General features: G+C 41.3%; 1 protein-coding gene across 1 annotated transcript in view; it reads right to left on the bottom strand.

The window, feature by feature from the left end:
• TBXAS1 (thromboxane A synthase 1) overlaps nt 1-19,237 on the bottom strand; it is a 233,206-nt gene that overhangs the window by 137,030 nt on the left and 76,939 nt on the right. Inside the window, exon 3 of the mRNA XM_050899408.1 lies at nt 15,869-15,921. Coding sequence (XP_050755365.1) covers nt 15,869-15,921 — 53 coding nt within the window. The remainder of the gene's footprint in view (nt 1-15,868; nt 15,922-19,237) is intronic.

Genomic DNA, 19,237 nt, shown 5'->3' with positions numbered 1-19,237 from the left:
GATGACATTTACCCACATATAAGGAATGACAGGGATTAAATTAAGCTCACAAAGTGCCATGAAGAGGAAAAAAAAACCACCTCTGAATTATACAAGCATATTTGGCAATCTATGTCTATTTGGTTTTCTGAGGAAATCTCAGTCCAGATCCAAGCGCAAGTACAAAAACTCATGCCCACGTTCAGGGGCTGGCAAGAGAAGCAGCAAAGGGGATGGACAGGGATAACAGAATCATTTCTTTTCTTGCTCCAGGTGGGCTGCAGGAGAAGCTGGGTGCCAGGGCAGTGCGGAGCCGTGGGGTCCCGGGCTGTGCTCCTCTGCAGCTGGGGAGCTGCCACTTCCCAGGGCTGGTGGGGTTTATTTTTATCCTGGCAACTGGGCTAAGATGATTGCCATCACTGCCGCCGCCGCTCAGCATGCTTGCATCATACCACTAGTGCTGATTAGCTACATCAGTATTCCACTTTATTAATGCGAAATGAAAGCTGTAAATAGGGTACTGCTTTTATAGGATGCTACTGGAAATGAGGAGTACTGTGATATTAATGAGAAACCAGTTGCTCCTCCCGCCTGGGTGTGCGGTGCTACTGCTATTGGGTGACGCTAAAGCACTCATTGCTCTTCACCTCGGCAAGAGTGCCAGAAGGAGATTTCTAAATCTTTTCCCATGGTGTTTCCCACCAAGCTTGGACTGTATTAGTCTGTGTTTTGTTACCCATGTTTAGACTGTGACATTTTCACCAAAGCTTGTTTTGTCTGCGCTCGTTAAAGCACAGTATGCCTGACTGACCTCATGTGATGGTGCAGCAGACGTTTCCTATGGGTTTCAGCATATTTCTGTGCCCGGCCTTTCTGTGGGTTTGTGAGACACGGCATGAGGGCAGTCTCATCTCGAGCTCTTTGCACCTAATTCACTACCAAAGTAGTCCTTTGCCATACCCTGACAGAAAAACCATCAGGTTACTATTTCCAGCACACTGGATTACTATTTCTAGGGAAGGCTACATCTGGGAGATAGCAAACTTTCTGTGTGTCCAAACTTTACTGGCTGCCATCTACACAGTGTTCATTTGTTTGGATTACATGAGTCTATTATTTATATTCAACAGTGCTACCTATTTTTATCAGTGCAGTGAAAAAGGAAAAAAGGCTACAAGATGGCTGAGGAGGATAAGCAGACAATGTTACTTGGGCTAAACAAGGCTGCCTTTTCTCCATCTTTTTTTTTTCCACGTAAGGGCACAAGAGGGATATGCTCAGCTCTTATCCTGATTTCTAGTCAGAAGCTCTAAGCAGCTTCTCTTGACAGACAGGTAAGCAATTAACAGGCAGTATTACTCTGGCAGGGCTACAGCCATTTCGTACAAGATATATGGAGACAGAGCAGCGCACTTGAAGAAGATGAAGGATACGACTGTGATGCTACATTGAATAATATGGCTGAGAGAACACATAGAAGAGGGGCGTGTGGCGCAGGGCTGCTTTCTAGCAAAGCAGGGGGGACCCATCCGAATGGGTGGCCATGAAGCCAGGGAAGATCCTCAGTGTCCCAGAAAGCCGGAGAGCATGCGCGTGTCGTGGTGCAGGCTCCAAGGAAAATTTGGGAGCAGGGGACAAAAAGAGGAGAGCATATGTGCGACCATACGGAGAAAATGAAACAGGAAGGAGGTCAAAGGATTTAAATATAATTTGTGCTACTACGACACGGCAAGATACAGCAAGCTATAAAACAGGTTGACTATAATAAAACCACAAGTGTAATAAAGTTGCTAGTTACACGCCCATCACTAAACTTCATATAAGCAAACACACTTCAAGATGACTAAAACAAAACCTGTGTGATCTGACTTCTGCCTCTCATAAGGCATCTCTGACCACGATAAAATTGAGGTTTGTATTATTTTTCCTTCCTGAGACTTGACATCAGGATACAACGAAAAGCCATCCATAAGTCTGCATTTCTGCAACCTTCATCTCATATATACTTCACATATCACGGCCAGGACTCAAGCGTGACTAGAGTTTTTCACATCTCCGGTTTTGGTTAGCCATTTTAGCCCTGAAGGAAAGAAAAGGCTTTCAGAAAACACTGAGTATCTCTATCTGCTGAAAAGTCATGTCCTCATACATATCTTCAAAAGAGGCATTCAGAATAGAGGCATTCAAAATCAGTAGGCTGTTCCTGTTTGTTTTAATTCTGCACTTTATCTTTGATTTCTTCATAGGCAAGACAGCTGATGTGCCTCCTGTAAATATGATCAGCAGTGGTGGACGATACAATATTTTATTTTTGCATGTGTTTGAAATAAACATATACATAATTTTTCTGCAGTCTACTCCTTCTTACTGGCATTTTGATCTTAAATCAATGAGAGAGATACAATATATTGCACACCATCCCTTTTTATTCCTTTGCTCTGTTTATGTTAATGCAGATGCATGGATTTCTGAAATAATACTGTCTTAATATTAGGAAATTTTAATTCCTCAATGATAGGTGGGACTCAATATACTGATTTTTTGCATCATAAACATAACATGGTGAAATGAGTAAGCCAAACTGAGTTTTGCGTAACTACACATGCATACACTGTTTTGTTGAATAAGAAACAAGACGCTACGACTTGGTCATGGCTACCAGCCTGAAGACATGTGAAGTTTAAGCAAATGAAAGCAGGGTTTCATAAGTGGGAAGCAATGGGCAATCCATTCATCTGGTTTGCGTGCAATAAAGACACAGATCCCAGCCAACACCGGACAGCCTTACTCAGGCAAGTAAGGGTTTGCCAGACTGGCCACGAGGGGGACAGTCATTGGGACTCACTTTCCTTTCCCTATCTGCCTTAAAAACATATGTTGAAACAAAGTAAAAAGGATAGTAACCACCTACTGAGCTCCTGGGAATGTCCTTTTTTATGCTACAGCATACAAAATGCACATAGGAAAGATTCATTTTTTAAAATCCTTGCATACCTATGGTAGTGTGTACTTTTTCTATACATTCTTAAGATCTACACACATACACACAAAATCATTTAATTTTGTTAATGCATTATTAAATGCACACTAAGCCCAATAAAAGTCATTTCCCAATGCTTCATGCATTTATCATGAAACCACTAGCAGAATTCTTTACAATAAAAATGCTAGCCGTACACATGACCAAACTAAATTATCTTGGGAAATGGCTAATATCTGACCATGTGGAAACATTAGAAAGCAGGGCTTTGTTATAGGACTAAAAGGAAAAAATAGATGTATTTTCTTACAGAAAAATTGTAATGATAAAAATATTTTTAATAATAAAAACCACTGCAGCTCCAGGAAATTTTCCTGAATCAATTCAATCTGTGTCGTGCCGGACTTTAAAAACCCATTAAAAATAACCCTGATAAATTTTCTAACCTCTTTCAGTGCACCACGCAGAAGACAAAGGAAACTGCAATTCAACAGAGATAGAAAAGAAAGAAAAGAATGGAAAAACCTGATAGCTTGTGCATCAGTGGTAACATCCTCGCTAACAACAACAGCCAAATCTGCGCCACAAAGAATGAGAGGAGCAGGAGTGATGTGTACAGCTGACAATGGCACTCCAAAGTAATGACTTCCAGGAAAATCTGCTGTTACAAATGGACAACACGCTGCTCAGAAGTACTTGAGTCATGACTTTCATAACATGGCAAATTATTTCAGCCTAAAAATGGACGTACTGAAAAAGAGGATGTATACAGTTCTGGTAAGACAACTATGGGGGTAACATCCTATGAACAGCTAATATGCTCACCTGGTTTAAATTATTAAACCTCGCTGAATTCCATGCATGTTCAGGGATTTTTCCCAATATTTAATGTGCAGTCATAAGACACAGATCATGTTTCAAACAGTAATATTAGTAAGAGCACTACCTAGTTGACCTATTTTCCATTTACCACCTTGTACATACTATCAGTTGTAACAAACACGCTTGTTTTGCTGCTCGGTTTGGGGGGGGGTGGGGGTGGGGGGGGCGAAGGGGATAATTGTATAACAAATGGCATATATGACACCGTATACTGAAACAACCCAAATCCCTGAGGATGGAGGAGTACATTTAGCCCTCTCCTCTTCCATGGATGTACCCTTTCACCATGGAGCAGCAGGTCCTGTTCACCCACCTCCTTCTTCTGATGGCCAGCCAGCACGCAGCATATCACACTGATGCTGGGACCCGATTCCCATGTGCATGTTGCACATGTTTGAGCTCTCTTCACAGCTATATTAAACAGCTGTCCCGGCCAGCCTCTGGCTGCCCAGGGACATGAGCGAGATGTAGGCTCAAGAACATCTCCTCTTCTTCTCGGTTGTAGCTGCTTGGCTAAAGACCTCAGGACTCCCATGGACCTGCCTCATTTCTGAGTCATCTGAGTAAATGTTATCATCCAACACTGCTTTGCTATGTTACTCCCCAAGCCTTCTGGATCTCTGGAGTCTGCTGGAGCAGTTTCCTAGAGCCCTTCCCTCCAAATGTTCAAGCATACATGAAACACCAGCAATCGTACTTAGGATTTCTGAGAAGGCAATTTCTGAACCAAAAGTTACATTTTTAATTGCTCAAAGTCTACCTAGGAAAAAGGGAAAACAAGTAGATTTGAAAGCAGACCAATGCTTCATTGGTCATTCATTCATTCAGACACTTCATATTCCTTCTAAATATACAGGTATTGGGGCAAGATAAAGCGACTCGATCCTCACGCAATGACAGAGGTATAGCAGAGATACAACCCACTGAATCTATTCATAACCCCTATAAACAAAGCAAAAAAATACAAGCACAACTGTAGGATGAACCATCACTGAAGTAAATATATTGATCTATCAAAAATGATTGAAGACTGACAATAAAAGGGTTATAAATGCTTAGAAGAAAGAGAAAGCAAAACCACAAAACCAACCCACTGAAAAACTCCCACCTGCATTCACAGGGAAAAATGGACTGGAACAATAAAACACAATGGCAGTGCCTGTACGTCTTTGATAGCTGCCCCTCCCAAAAGCTGGAACAATCTTGCTATAAACCAAGCAAATGAAAATGTAAATGCATGAGCAATCGTCTGGGGGATTCAGATGCTTTGAGTCCTGTAGGCAAAGAAGGAAGGGGAAAAAGGTAGGAAAGCAAGAGAAGGCACCACTTTTAATATTTGTAATTATTGATCATGCTCTCCTCACCTGGAGCCTTTTTAATCCAGCAGAGACCTTACAGTTAAATATGCCACGCTGCCTGCATGGCAGCTTTAGCGCTGCCAGCAACACCGGCTTGTCCTCTGACTTCAGCGCAATCCGCTGCTCCGACTCCTCCGGCAGGAGGTGGCAGGCAGGGACAGCCTGCGGATTTTGGGGGTGCCCGTCGGAGCGAATCATGTAAACAGCTGCCTGCAGAAATCCAATATTCAAAATGGCAAGCTCAAAAAGAGGCATGGGATGGGGAAATACGCTGAATGCAACGCGCAGAGCACTCCTGTGAGTACGTATAAACACAGTGGTGTATCAAAGGGGTATCAGGGCCTACTTGAGGGCTTACAAACTGTGTATTTGTTTAAATATTTTGCTAAGAAAATGAACATGAAGAAAACTACAGTAGTTTCACAAACTCGATTATATTCTTCACTGTTCATGAAAATCCAGTTGTGTTAGTTATTGGACAAAAGCAAATAAAATGCTACTGACGCAGGAGAAAAGTTGGGTCTGTAGTAAGAATAAGTTTAGGTACTTCAAGTATTAATCTTCCCATTTTGCAAAACACTTCACTGCCTCAAAAATCAGAATTCAAATTATTTTAATAGAAAATAATTTAATGTTTAACAGCTAATGCCTTTCCATGTGACATTACATTACCATCTGACCTATTTTAACATTTACCTCTGTGCTGCACTTGTAGATGTACTTTCTCTTTTCTCCTGCCCCATGCATAGCTTATTTCCTACTGGGCCAAATGGACAGCCAGTGGACATATAAAATTGTTAGGCTGCTTTGATAACATTTTACTTTGGCCCTTCACACAGAGTATTTCATAAGATGTTCCATGCGATAAAAGGTCCCAAAGAACCAAGATCCTCTCATAATGTCACTTTGAAAGACTCTGCAGCAATTCCCAGTGTCCTTGCCAAGATCCTTTTTCAATAAAAGAGATTCCAACATTGACAGAAAAGCTTGGATTATTGCTGAGTGATAAAATGTCTACTGCTAGCCCTTACAGAGTCAGAACATTGCTCCCAACTCACTCCTTTTTCTGTGAACTACTTTAAGACGTCTGGCTACGTCTTAAAATTTGCTGTACAAAACCTATTTTACTCAATAGGCACCATCATCCAAAAATTGAAGTTATATAACATGAGAGAGACCTAAAAACATTGGGTCAAGATCCTCATATAGTCACAGCTCTATGCCTTTAAGGGAGCTGCACTGAAGTAAACAGCTTGAAGGTCCAGACCACTATTTTCAGGCTTGCTTACGTGGGGGAGAAAGGAGATTCTGGGACAAGATGCGATTTGAACTTAATAAAGTTAGACTAGAAAAAACTCCTATGGGAGCACACCCCTATAGATACACTAATTGATGGCGGGGATGGTCAGTTTTTTCCCTGATGTAGTTTGTGTCATTCCAGAACTGCTGTGTCTGTGCATGGGAGGTTTTTTGACATTACTATAGCTGTTTAATTATACCAGTACAATTTTATCAGTATGACTAAGGTAAATCCTCCTTCAAGACAAGTCTTCAGGTTTAGCCACCAAATTTAATGGAAGGAAAGAAAGATTCACAATCCCCAGGGTAATGGTGGCTCAGCTCATTCCACACTCCCCAAGCTAGAAAAAAAATAAATAGAATAACAGCTGAAAACAACTTCTTCCTCTGCAGTGGGGTATACTTTTGCCTATTGCCTGATGAAATCATACCCAGTTCACTACCAGCAGAAGGTCTGACATAAAGCAGACTCTCCAGGGAAAGAAGAGAGGTAGTCAAACACAGAAAAAAGGGTAATTTGAAGATGGTGCCAAACCAACACAGAAAAAGGAGATATTTTGTTCCCCTTACCACTAATAAAACATAGTAGACTAAAATTGATCCCCAGACTAATAAGGTAGAGGAAAAACTAAAACCTATATATGACAAAACAATAAAAAAGTAATGAAGAGATTTATGGAAGTACATAAAAACCTTGGAATGACGTAAAAATTGTCAGGTCATGTTACTGTTTTCAGCTCAACATGGATAAGAAAAACAGGGAGTAATAAAAATTAGAGCATGGAGGAAAGATAGCACAGGGCTGAAGAGGATGGAGAGAAGAGAAAGAAAAAGCCAGAGCAAATATTTAGGGGGAAAAAAATTACAGCAAGAAGCATGAATACAAAGCCCACAAGACAAGGTTGTCAATGTAAAAAGAAAAAACAGAACAAACCCCAGAGCCAACAAAGTGGTGGCACCATCGAAGGACAACAGGCAGCAATTGATGGAAAGCACCTCCGTAGATACCTGGCAAAGTGTAGTCATCCTCAAAGGGGAAAATATGACTATTTCTAAGAAACTCAATAAGAGACATCCCCAATCCATTCCTGTGCAATGTTTTGGCGTCCTAAGGGGCAGAGGCCCCACGAGGTCTTGTCTAAGGACTCCCCAGCATGGGGAGACAGGGTCTAACCAGCATCTGCATCCTGGAGCTCCTAGCAGGTGGGCATGAGGAGGAGACAGAGCCATGGATGCTCCAGCCTGTGCTGGGGCTTACAGAGAATGGGGACATGCAACGGGCTGCTGATCTGCAGTTTCTTCTCTGCATCCCTCTTCTCCAGGCCCCAGTGGGGGATATGTGGGGAAGGGAAATCCCTTTTGCTTGATGCTTCTCATGGCACATGAGACAGCAGTCACAAGCTGCTTTTGGATTTCTTTGGGCTGCCACAAAGAAGGGTAATCTGGCAGTGAGGAGTCACCTGGAGAGGCAGTAACCTGATTCTCCTGTAAAGTGTTGGGCGACCAAGGAGGGCAGGAGGAGCTCCTGAGTTGCAGCATTAGTTTAAAGCTGATCTGCTTCAAAGGCTGGCAAGAAAGGGAAGGGGACACACACACACACATTGGGAGGGATGATGCATTTTCCTCCCTCTGTGTACAGTGGGGGGAAATGATTCAGGAACTTCATTTAAAAATTACCGTGCATGGCACTGGGAACACCAGTTCATAATCAGATACATAGCGGGTGAAGCCAGAGACCATTAATAGCTCCTGAACATTACATATTGTATGTATCCACTTCAGGTTTGCATCAATACTTCTGGGTGCTGTAGGAAATTCTAATGAAAGCATTTAATATGCACAGCAAATTCTACAATACTGCTGTATTCCCCTACTTTCTAGTAGGATTGGTATACTGAAATAATGCCTCAGATTTTTCAGTCTTTTCAAAGCCCTCAGCCTGCTTCTTCCCAAATGGTGCAAAAGGGGAAAATATTACAAGGTGGACTTTACAGCCTGTTAAGAAGATTAACAAATGCAGGCTCTGGTAGATGGTGAAGAGGGTAGTTCAAGGTGAAATTAAGTCTAGGAAACTAGTTTTTATAACTGTGGGGTTCTCTCAGAATATTTCCTCCCCCTGCCTTGAATTAGGATGACACAGTCTGGTATGCAGGTGTTCATCATGACGGTGTTACATGATAAGAAGAGGCAATCTGTTTAGCCGTCCCATCCCAAGCCCTTTAAAACGACAATTTTAAGCATTAATTAGCTAAGAAGCAGGCAGTACAGATCAAAGATCACCTGTGCTGTACATTAGGTGTAAAACGCTCCTCAGGCAGCATGTTTTCAAAAGAAACTTCAAATAATCTTAACCTGGAACTCACAAGAACTGTGCTTTAACAGCTAAGTGCTGCACTACCAACATGCAAGGAAACAGGGGAACGAAGAAACACCTCCCCAGGAGCAAATGGAGGTGAAACCTCCTCCTAGCCAAAGCTGCTACCTGCACATGCAGAAGCAGACCAAGATTTAATCAGGCTCCTCAAATGCTAAGATATGGTACAAGGGCCTGCTCTCTGCTTCCCTCGTCAATCTTAGGAGCTGACACAGTTCTGGCCAACCTCACATAGCCTTTCTGAGCCATCTCAGCGGAGCCGTACCAACCACGGGATTTGCCTCTACACAAATACTAATTCGCTGAAGCTACAACCACAGCAGTTTGCATATGCCGTGAGTACAGAAACAAGCATCAGGAACATGGTGCAGGTGACAGGCACTGTCCTTTGCTGCCTTGCCAAGAGCATATAAAATGTTGTCTGTCTCATTTGGTTGGATTTCACACTCTCTTTCCAGAGGTAAAAGATTACATCAGGTCTTTGACTTACATTGGCTTGAACAGCTGCAGTAGAGTCATGGAGCGGTCATGGATGGAGGAAAGAAACTTGGAAAAAGCGCAGCAGTGAGCACATGCCTGCAGCTCAGCCACCCCAGGGCAACGTCTGGAATCTCAGAGAAGAGACAGAGAGCTTTGCATGCAGAATAGTTTAGCACTTGTATCAAACATTTCCATCCAAATGGCTTTGCCTGTGCTGAGGGCTGGGACTCTGACATTTCAGTGGGCCTTTGAGTCTCTGTCTGTGAATACCTAGAACGCAAGTGTCCCTGGACCTGATCAGGACAGTAAGAGGCTACAGTAACAAATCAACAGCCATCACAGAGTAGACAAGCTCAAGTTGCATGGTTCTCATGGGAGGCCATAGTCGACACATAAGATTTGTCCATGGCTAGGAGCTCATTAATGAATACCTTCAACATTACTAGTACACTAAGCATCGATTTGCAATGTTCCAGAGACCTAAGTATATTTGAAACATGCCAGAATTAAACTAGACAACTAATTTACCATAAATTCTGCCTATAAACCGCATCCCACAGGTCTCCATACACAGAACGTAAAATACTCCATAATGATCAGGCAGCGCACAAAAACGATTACAACTGTAACAATAACACTAGACTCCAAATCTCAAAACAGTGTGGTATGCCACCTTTTGGGTAAATCTTTAGGCATCAGTCCCATAAAAGGCTATGTTTTTAAGACCAATTAGCTCTAGAGAGAAGAAGAAAACTGGTGATGATATACCCGTAAGTAACTCACAGGACTTGTTCCAGCAGCTTGATTTAACCTTTGGAACTAACTACAACCAATACCTAATTATGGTTAAGTGTGGGGAGTCAGATGGAGATATAGCATTGTACCATGACACTACATTTCTGCCAGGAATATTGTTGGGTTTCAGTTCTTTTTTAAAACACAACTTTTAAAAAATAGGCTACTATTAACAAATTCTGAAAGCGTTAATTAAAAAAAAAAAGAAAGAAGGGGTCTGAAAGTTTAATTTAAGAATGTTAAGATTCTCCTATTGTTCAGTCAATTTTTGAGATAATCTTTTCCATTTCAGAGAGAATGGCTAGCACATTACACAGAGGAGCAATAAAATTGTCTACATGCAAAGTGCTGTCAAAAGAGAGGGTGGGGAGGGGGAAGAAATATTTTTCTCACCATTAACTTCTTTCAGCTACAATAAACCTAGGTGTTTATGTGTACCAACAGCAGTAAAAATATTTTTCAGGCACAAATGCAATTGTTTCTTTTATGGCCCTGATTCAGCAAGGTAGATAAACTTCTGCCTAACTTGAAGCATGTTGAGTAATACCATTGACTTTAATGGGATTACTCATGTGCTCAAAGTTAGGCACATGTTTAAAGGTTCTTCTGTACTGTATCCACAGTTTGCAGGTATTTAAAGGAAAAAGAGATAACTCTAATGCACAATAGCCATTCTGGGGCTGATCAACAATCCTACAGAGTCAAAGGACCTTATCACAACACATAAATGAGGAAACATAGTGAGAAGAAAAATCTTGATGGAATATGAAAGGCTTGACTCCGACCAGAAAAGTATATCACTCTTTAAGAAAACAAAATTCCAGGCAAGTGAGGCTCCCAAAAATCTTTATCAGGTTAAATGTGAAACAGAGATGATGAAGAGCTATAGGTCAGAAATAGGAAGCCTGTTTTTCTGCCCTCCCCCCTATCCTTGCCCAGGTATGATTTTCTCTAGCTGAAATATGAAAAGTAAATTGTTTAAAATATCAAAATAAAGGAAGGACCACAGGAGAGGAAGTAAGTCCATTAGACCCCCAGTGCAAAAGGATAAGATCATTTCATAAAACTAAATTATTTCTTTACACGAGCCTTCAGAGACAAAGATGAGAATACCTGTCCTGGGATTACTCTTTCCACATAAAGCAGAATAAGGCTAGAAACAGGTTAAAAAAAAGTTTGTGACATTAAAATGGCAATAAAGACACTGTTTCTTCAGGTAAATTAACTGCATGATGAAGACATCAGCTGTTCCCTGCAGGAGGAGATCCTGCCCCTATCCACCTTAGGTTTGTGCCAAGGTGTTCGAGGAGGGCAGAAGGAAGGATAAGGCTTTAAGAAAAGTTCCAGATGCCCAAATCCCAGAAACATATGTCCCTCTTCTGTCCACAAAAGGGGAAAGCCCCAAACCTCCACAGTGACTAACCAGTGTGCCTCAGCCCCAATGCAGAGGCCAGGAGCAGCAGCAAGAAAAGCCTATTTCTTGTCCACAGCTGTTTGATTATGGACTCATCTGCAGAAATGCTAACTAGTGCCATCTGCAGCGACATTTTTTTGGGAGAGGAGAAGTCAAGCGTTAAGACAGAACCAACTCTGGCTGCATAGACTTCTGAAAAGCTGTCAGCTGCCAGCATAGCTTACAATCACAACTCACCCCTGGACACATTTCAAGTTAGTGACTGGCTCCATGATCTATCCTAATCCTTTAAACCACCCAGTCATTTAAGTGACCAGGCTTGATCTTGGTTCCAATAATGACTTATTAGGTAATCATTTAAGGAACATTAGGAAGTCTTTAAGGAAAAAAAAAAAAACACCACCCACAGATCAGACATTGAGTAATCCCATAGGCACCTTAAGAAAAATCGCCTGTCCTATTTTAAGTTCTTTCTGTGTATTACTTAAAAACATGTTGAAGTAACCCAACTGCAAAACAGGATACTCTTTATATGGAAACGGAGCTCCATTCACATCTGTGTTTTCACAAGATGCTTCAGGAGTGCCTGCACCTTGACATGCTTTCTGTGGTACTGTGCTGATCCTGGTATGCTTATGCTGGAGGCATAGGCTCAGCGTGGGTAGATGCAGTTTGCTGCTGGTGGTTTTATTAGGGACTGAGAATGGTTTACAACTAGATCTTGTCAGAAATGTTCTCATTAATTCCTCCCCCCATTAGAAAATGCAGATTTTGAGCTTGTTGCCTCCCTTTGCCAGTTCACAGCCTGACAACCCTGAGCTCAAACACCCCAATTGTCATCTGCTTTCTAGAGGTGGTTTAATCCAAACTCCATCCTCTTGCTACTCCTAGACCCATCTCTTCACCTCTGCCTTACTTTGTTCTTGTCCTCCTTAGCACTTATTCTACTACATAGCTGTTCAGACTTCTCACAGCAGGTTGAAGTTGAGAGTTCAAGTGAAGGAAGAGTAAGAACAGGGTTTGACCTGCTATAAGCTGTTTCAGATGCAAAAGGACGTGAAGAAAGAGTGTCACCCTACAAATTGCACTGAATTTTAATCTCCTGTTGTTACTTTTTGATTATACGCAGTGAGGTCTATGTTATGAACTCTTACACTCTTCCCCACATCTAAATGCATTGCTACAGTTGAAGGCAGAATAGGTTTGTTCATCCCGGAGGCAATCACCTGCCCGCTTGGGGCTGTATCGTATTTTCTGTTCCTTCACTGGTAGTGTGTTGTTGGGCCAAGAATATATTACTTATTTTGGCACTATTCTCTAACTCCAAATCAGCCATACATGCTTACAGTGCTATAAAGTCATAATGATGCAATTGCAGTAGAGTGGTCGAATGCATATGCAGTGTGTATGTAAGGTAAAATTAACTCACTGCCTCTACAGCTCTGCTCATGTTGTAGCAGTTGCTCTTCTGATTCCATAAACTATACTCTCTCCTCTTATTTCTCCTCTTCAACCCAGAAGCTCTTTGTTTCTCTGTCTACTCTTACCATCTATTTCCGATCAGTAGCCATAACCTACAACTGAAATGGAACAATTGGATATGGTGAGAGTGAAAATAAAGTATCAAAACATCAAAGCTCATCCAAAAAATAAGGCACTAATTTCCACAGAAACCAGAACTACTTTCCTGCAAAACTCTTACCATAAAAAGGAGAATATTCAAGACAAATCTTAACATGTATCAGTACATTGCTTTCCAAATAGGATATTCTTCACTTTTATTTTTGTTATGGAGAACCAGCACACATATTTTAGACAAGGTATTTTTATAGAAGGTACTCCAAACTATAGTTGAACCAAAAGACTATCACTCTGTTGCAGGATCTCTTCAAAAGTCACATCAGTGGCTTGGATTCCCCGCTTGAACAGAAATGCTCCAACTCTGCTTTTGCACCGAACCAGAGCCGTTTGTTTCTGCCTTGGCCTCCATCTTGGGCCATCTCTGTATGAAAACAGTTTTCACAGCACACACTCAAAACTGAAGACTATTCGCATTGTCTCTCTCTATAAAAGAGTAATACCATCACCTCTCCTTTAGATCCGCACACAGGAGCGAAGGGAAAAAAAAAAATGCTATTGTGACCTACAAAAGCCTTACTTGAAATAATTCTCTACGACTTGAGGCCTTTTGGAATGGAAGGGATATATTGTTTTGATTTGATTAAAGCTGAAAAGTTGATTTGACATCCTGTTGTCAAGGAAACCAATTCACACACAAAAGAAAACAGTTGTGATGGTATCATTCAGACTATTCAAGTGACCTTAGAAAGAAAAAAAGGTTTCAGTTCCAAAGATTTGTATTCAACTCACTTCACCACTGTAGAAATAAAGATCATTGCTCTTTATGCTTATTGGAAAGCAGTTTTCAATCTGGAAAAAGCAAAATGCCACATCTTCTTCCAACTGCCAGATCCAATACTTTGCTGGGACCATACACATAAACACACCTACCATTTATTGCCTATTTCAAAGAACCACAGAAAGAATCACACAGAAGATGTACAGGGAAGGAGAAGGAATTTCTTTAGTTGACAGGACCATGATAAATACCCCCCGACACATACCACACCTATTGAACAGCAGCTTGCAAGCCAGGTTTTAAAACATCCTCCTTCAACTACAAATAAAGCTTACCTCAAGCACAGCAATATTTGAGCCCAGCCTTGTTTTCCTGGGAGATATCAAAAAGCAGCATTTTTTCTCTGCCAGCCTCCTAGATCCCTCACAAATTGAGTTTTTCATGCATACAATAAATGGGACGTAGTTATGCTCAATCTGCTCACTCCTCCTACCTACAGGATCACAAAGAGGCAGAACAGTCCTGGATGACCACTATCACCATCATCCAGCTTTGCAGCCCATGCAAGTCTCACAGAGGTTTAATTCCCTAACAGCTGTGGGTAGATTGGAAAAATGAAACTTTCTATCTATCCGCTCACACACTGTAATTATACATCTCCTTCTCTGATGACATAGCCTCTGCCTGGCCGGGTGAGCAGACAGACGACTAAATAGCAACTTGTCTCAAATTCAGCTTAGAAAAAAATAGGCATGATATTAATAAGGAAGGAAATACACTGAGGAATGAATGCCAGTGTTCTTACATTATTGTCATTTAAGGGCATCACACCAAAGGTCACGGAGATAATAAGCCTCAGTCATTTTCCATTTGTTACACAACATACAAATTGCCACAGTGTTAATGAATATCTTTCTCCATTCCTGGCCAGCTAAGACACTGTATTATTTCCTCTTAGACAAGTACCTAACCCTTGGAATTCATTATTTCCATCACTTCTTGCAGCACTTCGTCCTTAGGGCTGAGCATAAATGCCACAAGGTGGCTGTGACTGGAGCATCAAATGCTTCATATGGCTGAGCCTGACTTCTTTCCGATAGAGCTTTTTTTCTGGAAGAGCATACAAAGCATATTTATATCATTTATGATCAAATATGCACACACACATTCATATATGGTCTCTTACAAGTGTCTTAAACCCCTTGCAGAACACAGGAAAAATTTTTGACATTGTCTGTACTTTGTGGATATTGCTTGATACTTATATATTGAAATAATAGTTATGCTAGAAACACCAACTGACCACAACGATAGAAACTACTATGAAATAACTGCATTTCCATTTAAAGTGATGACAACTGGATAGTAGTTCTTGGAACAGAAATGACATTCACAGAAATGTGGAAGAGCTTGTATGAAGGTATATACTGCTTAAACTCTTCATTCCTAATAAACTGCTAAGATAGCACAGCTGAGCTATAGAGAGAGAAATGCCTCATTTCTAATCTGTACTCCATTAAGTTTAGGAATTTTGCATAAATATAGATAGTAACAGCTGAACCAAATTCATACCATTTCATAAACTAAGTGAGGTTTTTTTAAGACGATAAATTATTATTTCCACTGTTCACCGTAAGTATAAAGAATATGCAGATGAAAAGAGAATATTGAAAGCTGGTAGCTTTGTACAGTTCTGAAAAAGACTAAACTTTATGTGCATAATTACAATTAGAGAGAAGAGTGAAGTCCAACACCAAATGCGAACTAAAATAAGCCAAGGTTACTGTCTGCATGTAATCAAACAACCTCCACCTCTGTCCCCCAGACTGAAACACTGCACTCTGCATTTTGATGAACATCTTATCTTGGAATTTTCTCCTCTCCCACCCAACAAACCCAAACAGCAACAGCCAGAAAAGAAGAAAGCTGATGGCACTGCTAAGCTTACCCACAAACAGGTCCATACTCTGTTATGAGTTTTGTGTGGTTTTCCCAAAAACCCTGGATAAAAGAAAAATAACAAAGTATTTTAGAACAGTACTTAACAGAAACTCTATTATACAGTGTTGCTAACACTCACACCAAAGCTTTGAACCTCAACTAGGAGAGCCATGGTATTAACTCATAACCTCACCTTTCTCTCATTGTCCATCTGTGACAGTAGAGTCTAGAAATGATGACTGAAAAAAAATCCCAACCACCAAAAAGACCTGGAAAGCCATGAAACATGTTTTCATGAAGGTTTACACTCCAAACTATGTTAACATTTCATGATTTATTTTTTTTTAAAAACTAATTTCATGATTGGGTCCTGACTCATAATTTTTTTCTGATATGTGTGTGGATGGAAAAACCAACAGAGAAATTAATAACAGAATAAGTATATGACTTACTACACACAAGAGAAACACAGGGAATGTGGAAAGATTGTCTTGTTTTGGTTTTAGTTATATTATTAAAAAAAACCCCAAACCTGCAAAGTTGGAGTTTAGCATGAGGCAGTCACCTGGGACACTCTGCAGAATACTAAGTAGATTTATTTTAACAAACTTTTAGAATTTTTACTGTGTTTCGTTTTCATAATTGATGAAAATCGGTATCCATTTATCTAAATAAACCTGCCACTATACTAAATTGTTAGTGTCCTAAATGAATTCAAATTGATTAATCTGAAAGGTGTGCAAAATGTATCCCAAAAGTGAATATAAAAAAATCTGTTTTAACAAAACTGTGATATTTGAGAATCGTACTGCATTGTGTTTGTAGCTTGTCTATGGAAAAATAACACATTTGACTGCATTAATCTGCATTTATATTAATGCAAGAAAGACTATTGTGATCTATCTTCATTCTTGAGAGAAAATTCACTAACAAAGTAGAATACTTATGCCTCATATTAAATCTTTCTTATTTTTTATGACATACTGCAGAATATTGGCTAGAACAATATGAACTATTGTAAATACATTAACTGCAGACATAAATAAACAAGACCACGTAATGCGTGTATGCTTTGGGAGCATTTTACCACACTAAGCAAAAGAAAATCTGGTAATCAAAAATAGTTATCCTACTTATCACCCTTGGGTGCTAACTTATCACTCAAATTAGTAGAGCACTTGCCACCATCTACAGTCTTCCTCTTATAGAGTCCTTCAATTGTTTTTTACTCTTAATACAGTTGTGCTTTTTTTTTTTTTAATCCTGGACTTGCAATATGTTTATTCTACAGGACAATATGTCTCCAGGTTAAGGCAAGAAGTTTAGTTTTCCTTAAGCTACAAAAATCTAAAGCACTGGATAGCATGTAAGAAAACACACTAAAGATAAAATTATGAAAGAGGTGGTTTAGATGATTGCCTGAAAAAAATATATATTTTCACCTGAAAAATACTTTACTACTAAAGTAAGCAGAAAAGCCTCATCCATTAGCACACAGAAACTAAGGTGGACAAAGCCTTTGTGATACCACAAACACAAACAGCTATCTCAAAAAGGCTTTTATCTGCAGACACCGAGGGAGGGGAAAAGGTACCCATGCATTCACACCGACCTGCATTTTGCTATAGCGATACTTCAGCAGTAGCAGGATTTCAGCCTGCAATTGGTATGATTTCAGCATTACAAAGGTTGCCTACTGCCTTCCCCTGCTGATGCAAGGGGAAATCCTGGGGCCAAATTCCCGCCAGTGCTATTCTCCAGGCAGCCATCTAAGACTGCGTAAAGCAGGCTCAGCTCATCGGTGCACTCTGACCGCTTTGCCTGGGAGAGTGACTCCAACCTGCGTAAACACAGCTGACATTTACAGCCACGCTGAGGCACCAGAGCGACACAGGGCACTGCTCGAGGTTACTGGGCAGAGCCGAACACGGGGTGCAAAGCATTGCTGTATCTCAACACTAACAGCTGCACGGGGCAAAGGGACTTCCAGTCTTAGGAGACGATGCCAAATCGGGTCTGCCCTCCTGCCCACTTTCCTCCTAGCCTGAGCCTTCAGCGAGGACATCCCAAACTACAGCCTGAACCTTGCCTGCTAAGTTTTGCTTTGGATTGCGAGCACGCACATAGGTATTGCACTTGCTGTATCCACCAGCTGCATTCCAGCGAGCCAGCAGGATATTAACATTTACAAGAAGCCTAGGCTTTAAATGATTCAGTGAAAAAGCCTTCCAGAAAGCCAGCTTCTTGGAAGCGCTGCTCCTGGCTCACTACAGTAGAGGGGTCAGGCAGAACACATTTCAAATCAGGCCTGTTAACCAATAACTGGTTTTCCACCTCCAGGTCTCCTAAATGATTGCACTGGCTTAAAATTAACCACACTTAGTTTTTCTTCCCCAAAGTGAGAAGTACAAGCCTGCAAGATGGGGGGAGGGAAGGAGTTGAAAAGTAGCTGGGAGAGAGAGTGAAAAAGCATACTCGCGAGTAAAAACAGCGCTTGTTTTCTACACTCCAGGATACTTTCTCACGTCCTGCACCACCACACACACACACACACACACCACACTGCCTGCCTCCACCATCCACCCCCGGGACCCACTGCTATCCTGGCCCCCTTCACAGGCATGGTGAGCACCCAGGAGCAGGTCTCGTCAGGCTGCCTGGGAAAGGCGAGCAAACAGCACGCATAGAGCCCTGTGAGGCTGCGGTGGCCAGAGCACGGGCAAGGCAGAGGGAACGTGTGTGTGCATCCCTTACAAGCCAAGGCACGCCTTTCAGCTGGAGGAAGCTGGGGTCGTATGAAGGCTCTTGTGTTTCTTCTTGATAGCCATGAGGAAGGCCAATGAACCTGTGATGGTCTCAGTACACAGTGAGGGGATACGCCACGTCCACATAGCTCTGCCAGTTTTGCAGCATCATCCCTGAACAGGGCTTCCAGTCGACAGGTACCTCGAAAACATCCTCCTCCTCCTCTGAGTCATGTTTGGAACACAGCAAGCCTCGTAAGTGCTTTTGGTAACTTATTTACACCAGCTGAGGTCGATCTGCTCCAAGGCTTATTATTGCAGGTTTGTCCAGGTTTATAATTGCAACTGTACTTAGTACCTACAGGATAACTAAGTACCTACCCACCAGCAGCAACTGTTTTACAAGAAAATGGAGGTAGAGACCTCTCTTTGACTCAAGATCACCCAGTGGGCAAACACAAGGAGAGGAAGCAAACTCAGAAATGGTGCCTGCTGACACGTACCCAGTGGCTTAAACAGCCATAAGACAGGAGCTATAATGAAGCAATGTGGGGGTTAGGAAGGGGATAATCAGGGGAAAATGGAAACATATGTATTCTGATTTTTTATGAAAACAGAAGGAAACTGAAAAG

This window comes from Gymnogyps californianus, chromosome 1 (genome assembly GCF_018139145.2).
Source record: "Gymnogyps californianus isolate 813 chromosome 1, ASM1813914v2, whole genome shotgun sequence".
NCBI classification, from domain to species: domain Eukaryota; kingdom Metazoa; phylum Chordata; class Aves; order Accipitriformes; family Cathartidae; genus Gymnogyps; species Gymnogyps californianus.
The sequence above is the reverse complement of the archived record's forward strand: the minus strand, read 5'-3'. Positions and strand labels throughout refer to the sequence as shown.